General features: G+C 48.1%; 2 protein-coding genes and 2 non-coding genes across 5 annotated transcripts in view; 1 reads left to right on the top strand and 3 right to left on the bottom strand.

Annotated features, from left to right (window-relative positions):
• The window catches only part of GTF2F2 (general transcription factor IIF subunit 2), a 99,012-nt gene extending 95,156 nt beyond the window's left edge, over positions 1 to 3,856 (top strand). For both annotated transcript variants that reach the window (XM_062607399.1, XM_062607398.1), the window contains one exon: positions 2,987 to 3,856. In XM_062607399.1, coding sequence (XP_062463383.1) covers positions 2,987 to 3,106 — 120 coding nt within the window. In that variant the 3' untranslated portion in view covers positions 3,107 to 3,856. The remainder of the gene's footprint in view (positions 1 to 2,986) is intronic.
• Positions 3,857 to 11,509: 7,653 nt separating this feature from the next.
• On the bottom strand, positions 11,510 to 11,645 carry LOC134157935 (small nucleolar RNA SNORA31). Its single transcript, XR_009962540.1, has one exon. It is a non-coding gene; the product is annotated as a small nucleolar RNA SNORA31 (small nucleolar RNA).
• Positions 11,646 to 12,335: 690 nt separating this feature from the next.
• TPT1 (tumor protein, translationally-controlled 1) lies at positions 12,336 to 17,450 on the bottom strand. The gene is made up of 6 exons (XM_062607403.1): positions 17,283 to 17,450; positions 16,858 to 16,931; positions 16,271 to 16,461; positions 15,438 to 15,543; positions 13,971 to 14,087; positions 12,336 to 12,564 (listed from the first exon to the last, which is right to left on the bottom strand). The coding sequence occupies exons 1-6, from the start codon at positions 17,308 to 17,310 to the stop codon at positions 12,562 to 12,564; spliced, it is 519 nt and encodes a 172-aa protein (XP_062463387.1). The 5' UTR covers positions 17,311 to 17,450; the 3' UTR covers positions 12,336 to 12,561.
• On the bottom strand, positions 12,624 to 12,753 carry LOC134157934 (small nucleolar RNA SNORA31). Its single transcript, XR_009962539.1, has one exon. It is a non-coding gene; the product is annotated as a small nucleolar RNA SNORA31 (small nucleolar RNA).
• Positions 17,451 to 17,560: the final 110 nt, after the last annotated feature.

Raw genomic sequence — 17,560 nt, 5'->3', positions numbered from 1 at the left:
GTTCGGTACAGTACAGCAGGTTTATCCCTGATTTTTAATTGTCTAAAAGCTCCAACAGTTCCGTGTTATGTGTGCACACAGAGTGATTTTTCGGGTTAACACTCTCTGCTGCCCTCCTAAAACCACTGCTGCTTGTTTCCCCCACAGCAGAGATGGCCAGCAGGAGATCCTCAGCTGGTGCAGTTCACAGACTGGGCTTGGAGTGCTCTCACTTGTGGCACAGATTTTAACCTCACTATTCACTTTAGGTTGGTTTTGTTCCGTTTTGTTAGGCTGCGGATTCAGAACTCTTGGAAGTTTTGTTCAGAGAGAAGCAGAAGTGCCTGGGGAATTGGGCCTGAAACCCAGTTGAAATTAAAAGTGATCTTTGTATAACTGGGTGTGCGATTTGGAGGTGTGAGCAACTAGTGAGAGGTGAACACTGCTATCACCCAAAGATGTTGCCACTGAACAGCAGGAGCCATGAACCGTGCAGCCGTAGCAGTTTCATTCTGCCTGAGCCCTGCAGCATCGTCATGCCTTGTGACCCAGCTTCCCAGATGCAGACTAGGTCTTTACACCAGCAACTGCATATCAATGTACTAAGGAACTAAGCGCAATTACACTTTTCCCAACTCTCGTTAATCTGTCTGTGTGGTCTGGAGCAGAATTTAACCTTGAATCTGGGTGTTCCTTCCACCCCCTCACCATCTTTAGAAGTGTCTGTCAGTGACACTACTGAAAGCTCCACAACCTCCATGGTCAGCCTGTTCCAGCGCTCTACCACCTGCAACGGAAAGAAGTTCTTCCTCACGTTGAGGTGAAGCTTCTTGTGTTTTAGTTCATGGCCATTGCTCCTTGTCCATGCTCCTTGGGCACCACTGAAAAGAGTACAGCACCATCCTCCTGGCGCCTGCCTTTGAGATATTTATATGCATTAATGAGATCCCCTCTCAGTTTGCTCTTCTCTAAACAAGCCAGTCTCCCTCAATCTTTCCTCATAAGAGAGATGCTCCAGACCCCTCATCATCCCTGTGGCCCTTTCCAGTAACTCCTTGTCTTTCTTGTACTGAGGAGCCCAGCACTGGACACAGTACTCCAGATGTGGCCTCACCAGGGTTGAGCAGAGGGGGAGGATGCCCTCCCTCACCCTGCTGGCCACACTGTTTTTCACCTGCTTTCATCACCTTTAAAAGATGCGTTGCACAACAGCAGTGTCATCAGACAGAAATGTTTGCGCACCAATTGCTGTCGTAGCGGGCACATTCATGAGTAATGACAGCATCTCTGCGCTAGTCGAGACGTGGGAAGCTCTGTTGAGCTGTACATTGTTCTCCTGCTGCCACCTGCTGGGGTCTGCCTTGGGCACCCTCGGAGACTGACGAGCCATCCCCGCAGTGCAAAATGACCTACTCCTGCGCGCAGCCGCTCTGCTCGAAGAAAAGAGCCTGAGAAACTACTTTGTATGTGCAGTCTGATGGGGTCAGCTTTCTTCTTGACAAAGACCCCTCGTTGCTTTGATAGGTTTTCAGGGAGAATTCTGCTCCATGAGTCCACCTGGAGTCTTGTCATTGGCGTGGGATCTGGGGTTTTGTTGCTTTGTCAGTTTTTGACGTGTACTTGGAGAGCGAGTAATGATCAGTTTCTCTAAAAGAGACTTTTTCTGACTGACTGAGAATGGGAAATAAATTAAAAGCCCAATTTTCCCACTTAGCAAAAAATAGGCAGAGTGTGAGGAAGAGACTGGGCAATCAGCCTTCCCTTTTTTCTTGTATCATCAACAAATATTTGCTTTTTTTGATGAGTTGAAGACGTTGCTATTTGAGCTTAGTGGGACTGTAGATACAAAAGATACAAGGGTTCCAGTAACCCCAGGTCAATGTATGCACTCAAAAGAGGATTAAATTGCTCAGAGTAAAGCAGTTCTGAATGTAATGTGGGGATTCTTAAGCTGTGTCTGCAGTTGCCATGGCAATCTACTTGCATCAGTCGCCATTAATATTTAAACAAACAAGCAGGCAAACTGCTCTTTAAAATATGAAACAAATTACGGGTGTTTATTATAAAGGGTCAAGGAGGGTGCTATTAGCGAGCTGTCTGCTGCTGAAGGTTATACTGCTGGTGTAACTTGGGGGGCTTTAATTACCCTCCCTAGCCTTAATATTTGAATATGTTAGAAAGTTCTTTGGCACCTACTCAGCTCTCCTCTAAATCTTACCTAGTAAAATGCTTCAGGCTTTGCACAAAGGAATGAAAACCAACAGCTCCTGGCTTTGGTGGGGTCTCAGTAAGGCAGGGAGTTTCAAGATAATTCCAACCAAAGCAAGACAGAAAGCCAAGAGCTTGGAGGGATCCAAGCAGGAGGAAGATGTGTGAGATAACTTTGAGCAGCTTCCAGTACTGAAAGTGGCTACAGGAAATCTGGAGAGGGACATTTTACAAGGGCAAGCAGTGACAGGACAAGGGGGAATGGCTTTAAGCTGATAGACAGTAGAGTTAGATTAGATATAAGGAAGAAATTCTTCCCCATGAAGGTGGTGCGGCACTGGCACAGGTTGCCCAGAGAAGCTGTGGCTGCCCCATCCCTGGCAGTGTTCAAGGCCAGGCTGGACAGTGCTTGGAGCAACCTGGTCGAGGGGAAGGTGTCCCTGACCATGGCAAGGGGTTGGAACTGGATGACTCTTAAGGTGCCTTCCAATTCAAACCATTCTATGATTCTATAACCTCAGTATTGCCTTCCCAGAGGCACGGAGAGCTTCATTTCAGCAGCCTGTGGAGCATCCACCTAGGGAGTACCTGCCTCTCTGTGCCCCAGCAGGTCTGTTGCTGCCAGGGGGTTGAAGCCTCAGTCATTATCACACAAGTTTGTGCCCATCAGCCCACCTTGCTGCCCAGTGACATTTGATGATTATGAACCAAGTCGGTGTGATGGAGCAGATCATGAGATGCTCTGTAGGAGCCGTGGTGATTGCCTGCCTGTATAATGTGGATTTTTTTTTCCTTTCAGATCTACTTGAAAGAAATTTTAAGAGAAATAGGCATCTACAATGTGAAGGGGACCCACAAAAACACCTGGGAGCTGAAGCCAGAATACAGGCACTACCAAGGAGAAGACAAGAGTGATTAACAATGGCATTTACGAAGCAAGAGTGAATTAGAATGGTTGCACTGAGGTAACTGTGGTGGGTTTACAGACAGGACTGAGCACCACAGTTCTGCAGGTTAAATCAAGGCAGATGATACTTTGTTATTTTCCATAGCTTTGTTGGTTTTGTTTTTTTTTCTCCCAAGGGATATTTCTTGTATGTTTCTACAAGTGTTTTTTGTTTTGACAGGAAAAAAATATTTCTAGAATAAACTTGGTTTAGATTTATCTTTATTAGAAATCCTTTGAGTTCTGATCTTACTTTTTCCTGGTAGCTTTGTGGATTTTCCGAGCCTCAGTGACTTTGAAGGAAACTGTAGTAGAATAACCTGTAAGTTTGTGTGTTTGCATTCCAGCAGAACTACCTCCCCTTCTGCTGGGATCTGTCAGGGCTTTGTCTGCAAAGCTGCAAAGGTACACAACCCTTTGTGCGCTGTTTGGGTGGGTTGGACATGGTGCTCCTGTTGGGATCAGGCTTTAGGAAGAACAGCCACAGCTGCGGTGCTCATCACAGTCTTAGACTTCATGGGAACAAATGAACACAGCTAAAAGCCCTAATGAGAAGGCTGTTTGATAGCCAGGTCAGTGACTCCTCCAGGTGATTACTGAGAAAAAAAAGTGAAACGTCTGTCTAATAAGTAAGTTCATCAAGGAATAGATTTCTGTTTGGTTTTGATGATGTTACACATTTTATGTTGAAGCATATCAATAAAAGCATTATTTTAACTTGTACCACACAATGTTCTACATTATTAACTGAACACAAGCTCTGGTAGTATAGGTATGACAGTTTTTATTGCTGGCTTTGGCACTGGGTTACTGTGTGTTTTGGGCAAGATGGCTTGAGGTATTTGTGTCTCTATTCCCCATTTTCGGAATGCATGTTGCAGGGGTTGTCTGTTCAGCATCCTTTTTGGGAAGGAGCAGGGAGGCAGATGGGATGGGACTAGTTCATTTGATCCTCAAAGCTTTTAAGTTTAAAAAAAAAAAAAAGGCAAAGAAAACAGTGGAAACCTTGTTGATACACCTGTAAATGAAGCAGAAGGTGAGGTTTTACAGCACAACTTTCACATTCTCTCAGGTCCTTCAGGTGTGTGCATCCCTTCAGCACACACTAATAAAACAGTCAGTCTGCATGAAAAGCTAACAGTCCATTACTGGTCCACTTGGAAGCAATTAAAGGTTTGGAGCACGGTTAGATGCCTTTAGAGGTCTGTGAAACAACCTTGATCCTTACGCACAAGTCACACATTATTGCTCAATTCACTTTTCTCTAGTATTGCTTGTGTGTGTATATATCTCTCCACAGGAACACTTCCTGCTGGTGCTCAGCTTCCTGTGGCATGGAGCAACCAGTTCCTAGAAGGTGGACTGTAGGAGGTGGACTGCTGAGAGTTTTGGAAGAGCAGGCCACGTTCCATGGATGTGTGCGTGCTTTCATAACTCATTGACTCAGATCTCCTCAGGTTCTCCAAGCAGGACCCAGCTTGATAATGGCTGCAGGAGATACCTGAGGATGCCAAGAGGAACCCAGGAAGTCAGCCTTCATGTCTTGCTATGTACGGTATGTGATGTACCCCCCAGCAACAGCCAAAGCCTGCACACACTGCTGTCCTCCTCATGCTGTTCAGGTCCTCTGGAGACTTGCATTCACAATCATGTTGGATGAGGACTTCTGCTTTCCATGTGCTGGGCTCCTCTGTTGGATTCATATCCTGTTTGAGCAGCTAAGGTACCTAAAAAATCTAGGTCAGCTTCTCCCTTACGTTGCTCCTCATGTGGTCTTCTAAAACCATGCAGGGCACGCAATCCTGATATAGTAATGTTGTAATTCAGTGCTGCAGGCAAAAATAACCGTGCTGTTTCAGAGGGAAAAGGCTGCCTTTAGAGGGATCCCAGCAGGATTAGCTTAGCAGGAATGTAGTTTTGGTTTTATTTGAGTTTACTGCTTCACAATTTGTGTTCAGTTGAGAGGGACCTAATCAGTCAGTGTGAAATGGCAGAAGATATGAGTAGGTATTTTATTGATCTGCAGAGTGCCTTTGGACAGGGTAAACAGGCTCTACTTAGGAGCACTGGAAAGCGTGCAGAGCATGCTGGGGTTTATGGGTTTTACAAATGACTGATTTTTTTATGGGCATCATTACAAATATGGAGAGTGCTAGAAGTAAATGAGTTTTCAACCAACAAGCAACAGAAGGGTTGGGGAAAGCCAAGGTGCTCTGGTGTGTTTGGAGCCTTCTCTGGACTAGCACCAGGTTTCAAGATAAAATGGGGAACAGCGAGGAAACTGTATTTCACAAATGGAACTAGGGAATGCTATACAAGGATAAACTAATAAAAGCTATCCAGTGGACAGTCCAGCAACCAGGCAGCTCCTGAAGCACTCTTTTACCTGCCTCCTTAATTTAAAGGCTTTCTAGCTTGTTGGGGTGTGACTGGAATTTTAGCTCCAAAAGCAGCCACTAAATCCATGTGGCATGAGGGAAGGGTACAACTGAGCCCCCATAGATGCTGACCTAGGAACTGAAGATGCTCTCCTGTGCCAACATCAGGACCTGTGCTGTGTGTTCTAGCACACTGCTGGTTCCTGCCTTTTGGGAGCACATAGTAAATGTGGAGGTGGAGTTATTAGCTGCTGTTGGTAGGTCATCATCCAGCCTGCAGCCACGCCGAGGTCTTGCAGCACAAACCACCCTAGACAGAAGCAGCAGGGTAAACCCGCTGCTGTGGGCCCCATATTCTCCCTTCTGTGGTAACTCACGGCACTGTCGGACTGGTCAAATTTCATGCAAGGTTACAATCACGATTGAGCATCTGGGGCAGCCTCATTTGGATCCAACACTTACCAACCAACAAAACCTCTCCAGCTCTGCTCCGCTGCTTGTGCAAGGGGTCCTTAGCAAGTGCTGTTGGCAGGATAGCAGGATTGCCATCTGCCAAAAGGGAGGAGGAGGAGGCTCATAGGCATTCAAGTCTGATTCCCCGGCCCCCACATTTGGATTAATTTAAACCCTGAACTCACAGCAGTGATGAACACTGATTCCCTGCTGGTCTTCCCATGTGCTGCTGTCTGTCCGCTTGTTCTTGGATATCAGTGGTCAAAACATCAGTCCACGTGTGAGTCCCATAGGCACGAGCAGAATTATCAGTGTGCTACATGCCATTAAATGAGACTAAAAGCCTACTCTCTAGCACCAGTACTTGGCACTGGTGAGGCCGCACCTCGAGTACTGTGTTCAGTTCTGGGCCCCTCACGAGACATTGAGGTGCTGGAGCTGGCCCAGAGAAGGGCAATGAAGGTGGTGCAGGGCCTGGAACACAAGTGTGATGAGGAACAACTGAGGGACCTGGGGTATTTGGTCTGGAGAAGGCTCAGGGAGACCTTATCATTCTACAGCTGCCTGAAAGGTTGTAGTGAGGTGAGGTCAGTCTCTTCTCCCATGTGACAAATGATAGAACAAGGGGTAATGGCCTCAGGCTGTGCCAGGGAAGGTTTAGATTGGGTATTAGGAACAATTTCTTCACTGAAAGGTTGCTCAGGCATTGGAACAGGCTGCCAAGGGCAGTGGTGGAGTCACAGTCCTTCAAAGTGTTCAGAAACTGTGTAGATGAGGCCTTTAGTGACATGGTTTGGTGATGGACTTGGCAGTCCTGAGGTAACAGTTGGACTTGATCTTAAAGGTCTTTTCCAACCCAGGCGATTCTGTGATTCTCCCAAATGCCCATTTGTGTAATGAGAAACTTCATACGAGGTAAGCCTAGGTGGTGCTGGCATGGACATGAGCTATGAGGCAACCATGACACAGCTGCCCCAGTTGAGACATTGCTAGCTGCCATGGTCCCAATGAATGCTCCCTAAAAGCCATCCATGCTTTGAGTCAGCTGCATGTTGTCTTCACCAGCTGCTTGGAGTTGGCTCCAGCTGAAGGTACCTCCTGCGTGCATCAGCTGAGCCCACCCACATCCTCATGTCTCTGTTCCAGGATGGCATTTTCATTACTGGCTATGTTTACTGACTCCTGACAAATCATTCTTCTCACTAACACAGAGCTGAGCTGTTGCTCTGGGCTCACCTGGATGGTGGCTCTGCTTCCAAGAGCTGTGGTTGGGTACAACCTGCCCCATTCCTCACATCAGCAAGAGGACTGGAGGACTTTCTTGGTTCTCCTAACTCAAACTGAGTGTGGGTACCAGGCTGCAGGGCCAGCCTTCTTAGGGAGTGTTTAATTATTCCCACAGGGATGACAAACTGAAATAGGAAAGATCAAAAAAGGCTCTTTCCTGAAGAGCTCAGCACCTAGTGCTGCAGCAAGTGTCTTAAGGTTCACACCTCTTGTCTGGCTCAAGGTCAAACTCTTCCACCTTCAAATCTCAACAATCTCAAAACCTTTCTGAGCTCACTGCATTGGAACAAAGAACTGAAGTGCAGCCACCTGAGAGGGGCTTTCTGCTCCTGACAGTGTTACACAGGGGTCTGGGCTTCTGCAGATAATGAGTTTGCAACTACAGGCAAATAAATAGAAGGGAGAAGCTGCTGTAGTTTGTTTTCAATCTTGAAAAGAATGACTGTTCCTTTTCCCCCTCTATCCCATTAATTAGTTTTACCTCTGGAGCTCATTCATGAGTGGGATTTCTACAGGGACATGAGCACCTCCAGGAGGCAGGGGAAGCTTCCAGCAGCTCCAAGACAGGTAACCAAGTACCAAGCACAAGAGCAACAGGCAAGGGCAAAGGCTTGATTAAAAACAATGAAGGAAGTGATGGAGGGTCCTTCCTCAGCCTCCTGGGCCTATGTCTGCATCCATCCAACTGCTTCCACCAGTGCACTGGGGGTGAGAAATGAGACTGACCCAGCCTGGGCTTCACACATCTGTTTCTCCAGAGAGGCTCACATAAAAGCCAGCATGGATTCCTGAAAAGCCTCCCTTTGCCACCCAGCCAAGCCTGGAGGAAGCTATTTATAGGAAGAGACTATATATAGTCCAGCAATGGGAGAGGCTGCAAGCAGCAAGGGCTCTATCCATGCAGGGTCCACCAGCACAAGCACCCCCAGCCACATCTCCCTCCTGTGTGTCCTTCCCAAAGACTGCAGTAACCGAGGTGGCCATGAACACAAACCCCTTCTACTCATGTGCAGCTGCAACTTGCCTGTTCAGCTTAATACTCAGGTGGGTTTATGGGGGTCTGAAGACTTTAAGCCCCACCACAACAGATGAACTGGATGTGCTGCCAGATGGCTGCTGGGCCAGGGCAGCCCAAACCAATGGGTAAAGGGCTGCACTGACCCCTTAAATGCCTTTTTGTGGGCAGCTTGACCATATGGCTGCAGGAAGCTAAGAATCATCAAACCCTGACTCAACTGGAGGGGCCAAAGGTGCCCAGCTCAGGTACAGGCACTGCTGTAAGAAAAGGAAATGAACCTCAGCCCCTGAACTAGCCTATTCCAGTAGCAGCAGCAGTGTTTTGCCTGCTGTACATCCAGTGAGCAGGGAGGGAACATCCAGCTTCACATGGCCTTTTCTCAACTACTCTTATTACAAAGAATTTGGGAAGTTAATCCTTAAATCCTTTCTGGACATATGATTTTTTGGACATTCCCTATAAAAATCCGGCAGCTGTATTGCTTTGGCAGTGCTGCCAGCCTGCACACACCTTGCCGAGGAAAGGGGCTACGCTCTGAAATGCCAGCTCTGCTTCTTCGTGCTGCTGCTGCTGGTGGTAGTAGCAGACCAGGAAGCAAATCCCAGCTGTTGGCCCCCTGGACAGCAGGAGGCTGCAGAGAAACTATTGCTCAGCATTTTTCTCACCATATTCAGCCACTACCTCATCAGTGAGGCTGATATAGCCCTTTTTAGACTATTTTCATGCTCTTGGGTTGCTTTTCCTTTCTGCTGTAAGCAGGTGATGAATGCAGCTCTAATGGCCTGAAACACACATCAGCTATGCACATCCTCAACAACATCCTCCTACTCCTGCATAAGACACTTCCAGGTCACCAGCATCTGCTGGCCTGCAGCCCTGGCCACAGCCACTTGGCTGTGATCTTTCCTTAACAGCTCCCAACTGCAACTACAACCAAAAGGCAGCCAAGGTGCAGGGGCCACAAACCAGCACAATTGTGCTCCTAGCAATGGATTTTGGGTGGTTTATGGCAGACTTCCAGCCTTGGCAAGGCTTTTTTTTAACCCCTATCAAGACATTTATCTCTGAGCTAAATGAACACCGTGTTTAAATGCTGTTCTCCTATTGCGGGCCAGCAGCGATAGAGATGTACTTGCTGGCTGGTGCAGGGTGAAACATCTCAGTTCACAACAGCAGCTGCATCTGGGAAAGCACAGCCTAAGGTGGAGTGGAGGCACCTCACCTGCTCCAAACCAGCAGCAGCAAGTCTGTTCCCTACATCTATTCATGTAGGACCTTCCCTCTACGGGTTCTCTTTCCTTGTGCCAAAGCTGAGGGCTGCAAAAGGCTCCAGAACTGCCACCCACCTGGTTTTAAAGCTGTCACAGAATCATAGAATGGTTTGGGTTGGAAGGGACCTTAAAGCTCACCCAGTTCCAACTCCCTGCCATGGGCAGGGACACCTTCCACTAGACCAGATGGCTCAAGGCGCTGTCCAGCCTGGCCTTGAACACTACCAGGGATGAAGTCCTTCAGTTCAGGCTGAACTGAAGCACCAGGGTAATTTCTTATGATGCAGCATTTTCATCAATTCAGTAACTCCAAAGCTGTAGCATTACAGCAGTATGAAGCTTTGCCTTCTCCAGTAACTTTAGCTTTTCAGTACCCAGAAAACAGCTGCATGAAGAGGCACCAGAAGAAGGGGAACTGGGTTGCAAGGAAACACACCAGCTTTATTTCCACCTCAGAGCTGTAGCACAGACTGTTGACAAGTGCATTTACCAGCCACAGACCTCTCACTTCACAGCACATAGCAACTCCCACAAGGCATCGGATCTCAGCGTTCCCTCACCCTGCCTTGACTGTGGGCAGCTGCCACAGCAGCACAACCCAGACCACTGCTTGTCACCCCCATGGTTTGTCTCTGCCATCAAGGGTAGTTAAACCTCTCCTCCCTGCTGCCTGGCAGGCTTGGCACCCGAGCAGTGAGACTTGTCCATTTCCCTGGGAAACTGAAGGCAGCAGTGCACTGTTGGGAAGCGTAGCCAGCAGCAAAACCACTTCTCTTGCAGCTCACTGGAGGGATGAACAAAAACACCTTCTGTATCTCAAGAGCCTCTGAAGTGACTTTCCTACAACAGGAGAGAAGAGAGACTTGCCGTCATATGCTCCACCCTGTAGAAAAGCATGAGACTATGACCTACTGGCTACACGTTTGTACACACCAGTTCAACATCCCAATTAGCCAGGAGTAGCGATGATGGCTCACAATGTGCCCTAGGCCATTCAACCCAACAGCAAGGCTGTGCTCAGCATGTTTTTAAACCACCTGTTTTTCAAAGCACCTCCTCATTCGTACTCAACTGTCACACAACAATTTGCTTCAGGCTTGTTCCCTGGGGATCCCATCCTCACCAGTCAAACCAGGGCAAAAGCCCTTTCCATTCCCACATGCCAGCTCCCTCCACTCAGTTTTGAATGTTTTAACTCACTGGAAATGGGAGCCAGGGATATTAGGGGTTGCATAGCAAGACCAGAGGCTGCATGGCCACGCAAGCACTGCCCTGCTGACACCAACTTTACTCCACTGAGAAGCAGAAGTCTCAGACTAAGCAAGTACTTGCTCTCCCCTTCAAGGCTCACAGCTTTTAACAAAACATAAGAGAACATCCTCACCTGGCCCCACTAGAAAACCCTCTGCAAGGAAAGAGAGTACACTCAGTGATTTTATTCAGGCTATGAACCTGCCTTTTGACCCCATAAGGTGAAGGCAGAGGAGCATCATTTTACATTGCTCGGATGACACCATTACTGTATCTCAGCCAGAAGTGCAGCTGGTCCAAGCCCCCTTCTTGGGAAGGTGAAAGATATGTAAATGAAGTTCCCACACAACTAAAATAGGGAGTATGTAAACTAGACAGGAACCTCTGAGATAAGTAGGCCACTCTCCCCTCCCTCCTCCACAGCCAGTATCTCACTCCTCCCAGCCTGCTGCTTCATCTGTCTCACCCCCTGCAGAAACCTAGCTCTGGCCAAACCTGACAGAAGGCAGCAAAGATGCCAAAACTCTGCAGTGGAAGCCTAAGAACTCACAGATGAACAGGTGGCAACCAGGTCATGCCCTCCCCTTTTGGCACCTTAACCTGTACCTCTTCCTCCACCACAGCAGAAAATCATGGGTGATTTGCAGCCCAAGGCAATATCCCTGTGCTGTCAGCAGCAACATAACCCCCCCAGCCCCATCTGGGGCTCTGCAAAGGCATTTGTGTTCCTTTATTCAATCCAGGCTGCCACAAGTTCAGACAGGCAGAAAGCGCAAGGAACCTGTTACTGTCGCATCTCAGCAAGAACCAGAGGAGCAACCGCTGTTTGCTCCAGGTCTGTCAAACAGATGCACTTCCTAACGGGGAACACAGCAGGAACACCAAGTTATCAACACTCAGCTAAGTCTCAAGCCCAGACACACCTGCTGTGTATAAGCCTAGGACAGGGCCAGGCCATTCTAACATTTCTCTCACCAGTAAGTACAGAACACCCCAAAAATCCTGCAGTTTGGGAGTTCTCATTAATCTGCTCCTGAACAGCTGTCAGATACACAGGAGCCAATACCACAGCCAGCCTGCATTGGAAAACCCTCTCCTCACAGTGTTCCCAGTACCTGGGCTCAGAGGGAGTGCTAGTGTTAAACTCGTGCTCCATCCGTCCTCCTACTTTGATCCTGAAGTCGTACTACAGCTGAGAACAGACTCAAACATCCTTGTCTGACAAAGCAGCTCAGCAGCACGCATTCCATTCTTGGGTTTTGTTATTAATTTGGTATCTCTTCCAGAGGTAAGTCTCTGCAATCATGAAAGATGAAGGTGATCCACTCCATCATGATGACATTTCCTGGGCTTTGCCTGATTGACCTTAGCCTGCTCTTGCAGTCCAGTATCACAGGCAGAAACTGCATGAAGTCTGTCGTCAAGCCATAGTGTGCTAGGACCAGGCTACGCTACTGACAGTACCAAATCCTGGAACAACTTGCTGCAACCTCTCCTGCAAGTCACCCTAAGAAACACATTAGACCAAAAGCCATCACCTAGAATGGATTTAAATGAGTTTTATTTTAGACAATCTACATGACAGATGTTTGTTGTTTTTTTTTTCTTTAAAACAATGCCTCCACTCCAAATCAGGGTCAAAATAAGTGAATAAAGCTCAAGATGACATCAGTCCAGTTAGACATTGCCAATTCCTGGTGTTGTGCCGATGAAGAAGAAACAGCAGCCAGCTATGAAGACGGGTGATCCAAAACCATACTGTTTGATTTGTTACTGAAACAAGAGTAGCAGATGTTAGTTCAAGGTCACGACAGTAAGTTTCTATAACTTACTTGTGTATTCCCTAATTCAATCTGAGCTGCCATAGGCTGGCAGGCAGAAAGCACAAGGAAGTTATTTTCGCATCATAGTGCAAACCAGAGAGCAACAGGAAAAGTGCTCGTGGTCTATCAGAGGATGCTGATCATTCTTACGATCACACAGAGCAACTGGCAGCTGCTGAGCAAGCCAGACAGGATACTCATTCATACCCTTTTTGCTTGACACACCAAGTTTCAGGTTTCCTTTCAATTAAGAGCATATCCTAAACAAGTACTGAAGCTTACAATGTACATACTGCCTCTTACAAGAGCTGTACCAAGAAGCTGTCATAGGGTTTTTTTTGCCTCCCACTAGAACACCCTGCTACTATTTCTTTTACTCCATCTTGAAGGAGATGGAGATACCCAATTTACACATCCAAAAGGTCTGCCCAAGTAGGGGAGATGAACACAAGCTTCTGCATTGAGGAGGCACCTTCCAGGTGACCTAGGCCTGCCTGTTCCAGAGTGCAGAAGAGGTATTATCTCCCCTCAGGCAGGCTGCAGGAGGTGCCGTGTCTGTTCTGGCCAATAAAAGCATTCCTTTAGTTGGGCTTGTGTTCCACACTACAAGTTGGTTCATCTTTACAAGACCTGCATACCAGCAAGCCTCTAGGAGGCTTTACAGATAAATTTAGCTGGCTATAAACAGACTTCATGAGGCCACAATGACTGGGCAAAGCAAGTGGCAACCCCACACTACCAGTCTACAGCAAATTCCATGGCACTCCAAATAAGCCTAAAAATGCAAGTGTTGTGATCCAAGGACTGTTTTGCTGCAACCACATTCCAACAAAGAGTCATTAAAGATAAAGCAGACAACAGGAGATGCCTGAGCTCAAACAGCTGGAGATTTCAGACAGTATAAGGTGAAGTACTTGATTATTACCATGTTCCCGAATTTAGGGCAATTTTTAAACACAGTTCTTGCATAACAAAAAATGGCACCAGAATAAGCAAAAGAAGGAACATGATCAAATAAGATATTTCACAATTAACACCCTGTTGTGGTGCATTTCAGAGAACATTGTCTTTAAATCACACAGTTACATCTCAGAAAGGCAATTCTTTCTGCATTTCTTAGCCATGAAGTCACCATGAACACTGCAGTGAAACTACTTCCCATTTGGTGTAACTGAATAGCACATGAGGGAAGTCTCAGGCACTGTGCGTAACACAAAGCACCAATTAGGCTGTACTGACTTCAACCTTTAAAGTTTAAGCTGGCAGCTCCTGTTCAACTTTAACAAGGACACAAGAGAACAAGTGGTGCACTGAAAGAACTAATCATGTAGTTGGGCACATTCACCCAGTACTTACACATTTCTCAATTTCTAAGCCATCCTTAAAGAAAATCATATATGGGGTCACACCATCCTCACGGAAATCCAGGAGAGCCACCATACCATCTGGATTCATGTTCTCTCCTACAAAGAACTTCAAAGAAACACATTACTGAGACATTTAATGAGCTATTACCAGGAGAAAGTGCCTTTTTACACAAGAAAGCTATAACATCTCCAAGTTCAATTTAAAACTCCCCCTCACCAGCTGCAGGGATTTTGCTTTCTGCAGCTTATCCATTTTAGTGCCACCTAAGTACCTCAGCATTCAGCACACCAGGGGGAAGGGATGCCATTCAGAGGTACCTTGACAGGCTTGAGGTGGGCCAGTGTGAACTTCATTAAGTTCAACAAGGCCAAGTGCAAGATCCTGCACCTGGGTCAGGGCAACCCCAGGCACAAATACAGGATGGGGGAGGCTGGATTGAGAGCAGCCTAAGAAGGACTTGATTGAGGGTGTTGATAAACTCAGCATGACTCAACATGCATTTGAGGCCCAAAAAGCTTCTGTATGCGGGCTGCATCAAAAGGCACATGACCAGCAGGTCAAAGGAGGTGACTCTACCCTTCCACTCTGCTCTTGTAAAACCTCTCCTGCAGTGCTGCATTCAGATCTGAGGCTCCCAGCACAAGAGGGAGACAGACCTGCTCAAGCAAGTCCAGAGGAGGGCCACACAAATGATCAGAGGGCTGTTAACACCTCTCCTGTGAAGACAGGCTGAGTTGGGCTTGTTCAGCCTGGAGAAGGTCTCCAGGGAGATATTAGAGCAGCTTTCAAGTACATAGAGGGAGTACAAGAAAGCCTGAGAAGGACTTTTTACAAGGCAATTTTGTGATAGGACAAGGGGGAATGGCTTTAAACTGAAAGAGGGTGGAACTAATTAGATATTAGGAAGACATTCTTCACTGTGAGGGTGATCAAGGCAGTAGAACACGCTGCCAAGAGAAGCTGTGGTGGTCCCCCATTCCTGGTAGTGTTCAAGGCCAGGTTGGACAGGGCTCAGAGCAACCTGCTCTAGGGGAAGATGCCCCTCCCCATGGCAGGCAGGCTGGAACTAGATGATCTTTAAGTACCCTTTTAACCCAAACATTCTATCATTCTATAGTTTTACCACACTGTTATGAAGAGCAGAGTAAGACACAGCAGGTGCCAAAATTATACATCTTTTAAGTCTTAAAACTCCTCGGCTCCTAGATGGTGCTAGCTACAAATGCAGTTCTCTACAAGCGTTGCAAACTGAAATGAGATACGCAAACACCCCAAGAAATTCTATGCTATTTCTTTTCTCTGACTCTCAAGAGTCTCTAATACCCCCAAAGAAGGGCAAGTTACATGTCCTGACTCCCAGAGTCCTCAAAATTCTCAACAAGCTAGTTCAGCCAATGAACCAACCACAGCTTGTATCACTGCCACACTACTGTAGGGAGACATAAGTTTCATTACCTGGTAGTTTTTGAAATTCGCAAGGATGTGTTTGATTTGTTCTGCAGCCCCTGTCATGAAAGGCTTTACTCTCTCTGGCTTGTGTTCCTCAAGTCTGGCTTTGATTCTGGAAAAAAAAAAAGAAATCTGAAAACATGTTCCAGCTTAATAACTCCACTGAGCAGCATCACATCATAGCAGAAAGATTTGTTAGCAGTCAAACTGTCTGATTTTGCTGCTTTTGCCCCACTCACTCTTAAAGCCCCAAAATTTTAACTTTGCTAGTCAATTAGCAGAACCGTACCTGACACTTGTGTCAAGTTCATTTTACTTCCAAGCTAACAGTAGACAAAAAAAATTGCAAACCATTTTCACAGCACAAGCAGTACTCTCTCTCAGCATCACAGCCTTTTCTCCTTTAGTACTAACCCACTGAACCATGAGCAACAGAAGTCACACCTTGAATTAGCAAAAGTTCCATTCACATGTTATTTATGGGCATTTAAACTGCCAAGTTACAAATACTTCAGTAAGCTCTTCTTCACCACCTCACCCCCTTCCACATGAACACCTGGTATTGATAAATCCAAAAGAAAACAGTAAGATTACAAATAACATTCAAAGCACATAACAGGTCCTGTACATCAGCCAAGATAATCTCAGATATTCCACTATCAATTCTTTAAAGCTCCAGTTTTGCCAAGTATTAAGACATTACTCAAGTTCACAGCAAGTTTGGTACCTGTATCAGAACTAACACCTACTACAAGAACAAAGTTCAACACTGTTTTCAAAATCTCAGCAACCTAAAACTTCTGCAATCCCGTTTAAAGAAAAAGCCTGCTGACACTTACGCTTTCATGTAATCCTTGATGTACTTCTTGTAGGATTCTTTTGTAAAGCTGGTTTCTTGCAGGTGGTGGTTTATCACTATATCAACACCAGTTATGACCGTGGCTTCTGTTCCATCTCCCTCAGGACCTTCAGCAGAGGCATTGCCACCAATTAGAGAGTCATCAATTTGACCCTCTGTCCTGGTGACCATCTAGATTTAGAGACATCAAAAAACTTAACGGCTCTGCAAAAATCTTAACGCTACCGCTCTTACACATCTATGACCTGACAGCAGGGCATGACTTCAGAGCCACAGTTAAATGCAAGGAACCTGACTGCAGCCCAAGCACAGGCTTTTTAAGCCAGGCTCCTCTCCCAGCACCTAACATTCACTACACCACCAGCACTGAACTTTCACACAGCAACCGTGGTAGCAGCCGTCTCTGTCCCAGCCACAGGCACCAGGCCGGGCCGTGCTCCCCCCGCTAGGGCCCCTCGCTGGGAAGCCAAACCCTCTCCCCAGCCCCAGGCTGGCTCTGAGTCACCGCGGCGAGGCCTGCCTTCCCTCCCCGCCATAGTCCCTTCCTGAGGTGGACAAGCTACTCACCTTCCCCTCCACTTCCAGGCACAGGCCGTTCGCCACCTCCCGGATCTTGTAGATGTCCGAGAACATCTCGTCCTCTGCGGGGGGACGGACACACACAGGCGGGCGCCGCCGCGTCAGCCTCCGCCCTTCGCGTCCCCGCAGCCGCCTCCCCTCACCGCCCTTTCGGGCCCCGCTCCGGCTGCCCGTCACCCCCATCCGGACCCAGCGCTCCAGCCCGTGCCGCACGGCCTCGGCCCGGACTGTACATTACCCCCCCCCGCCGCCGCGATCGCCGGCGCGGCTCCCCGCAGTGCACATGCGCGGCACCGGCAGGCCCAGCAGCTGGGCGCAGGCCGCGGCCAGCCGCTTCTCCCCTCCCGCCAGAGCAACCTCCCGCCCGGCCGGCCCGCCCGGCCCCCTCCCCGGCGCGGGGCCGCCGCCCTTACGGCTAATGCAGTCCCGGTAGATGATCATGGCGGCGGCAGGCGCGGCGGCGCGGTCTCTGCGCAGCGACCCGAGATCCGGCGGGAGCTCGGCGGAAAGGGCCGAGTCAGCGCCTGCCGCAGCTCATATAGCGGGCACGGCACGGCGCGTCACCGCGCACGCGCGCTCCGCCAGCTCCGCCCCGCGCGGCGCCCCCGCGCGGCTGTTTGAGGGGGGGGCGGTTGGTGGCCGTGATGGGGCGGCCTGCGGTGTGTGTGTGTGGTGTGTGTGGTGTGTGTGG

Source organism: Pezoporus occidentalis, unplaced genomic scaffold, assembly GCF_034315485.1.
Source record: "Pezoporus occidentalis ecotype Australia unplaced genomic scaffold, CSIRO_AGI_Poc_V1 ctg122, whole genome shotgun sequence".
Taxonomy (NCBI): domain Eukaryota; kingdom Metazoa; phylum Chordata; class Aves; order Psittaciformes; family Psittacidae; genus Pezoporus; species Pezoporus occidentalis.
The sequence above is the reverse complement of the archived record's forward strand: the minus strand, read 5'-3'. Positions and strand labels throughout refer to the sequence as shown.

Coding starts and splice junctions, on each gene's coding strand:
- TPT1 (XM_062607403.1), bottom strand. CDS start 17,310: ATGATCATCTACCGGGACTGCATTAGCC. Junction 16,932..17,282: donor CTACCGGGACTGCATTAGCC/GTAAGGGCGGCG, acceptor GTCCCCCCGCAG/AGGACGAGATGTTCTCGGAC. Junction 16,462..16,857: donor GCCTGGAAGTGGAGGGGAAG/GTGAGTAGCTTG, acceptor CTCTAAATCTAG/ATGGTCACCAGGACAGAGGG.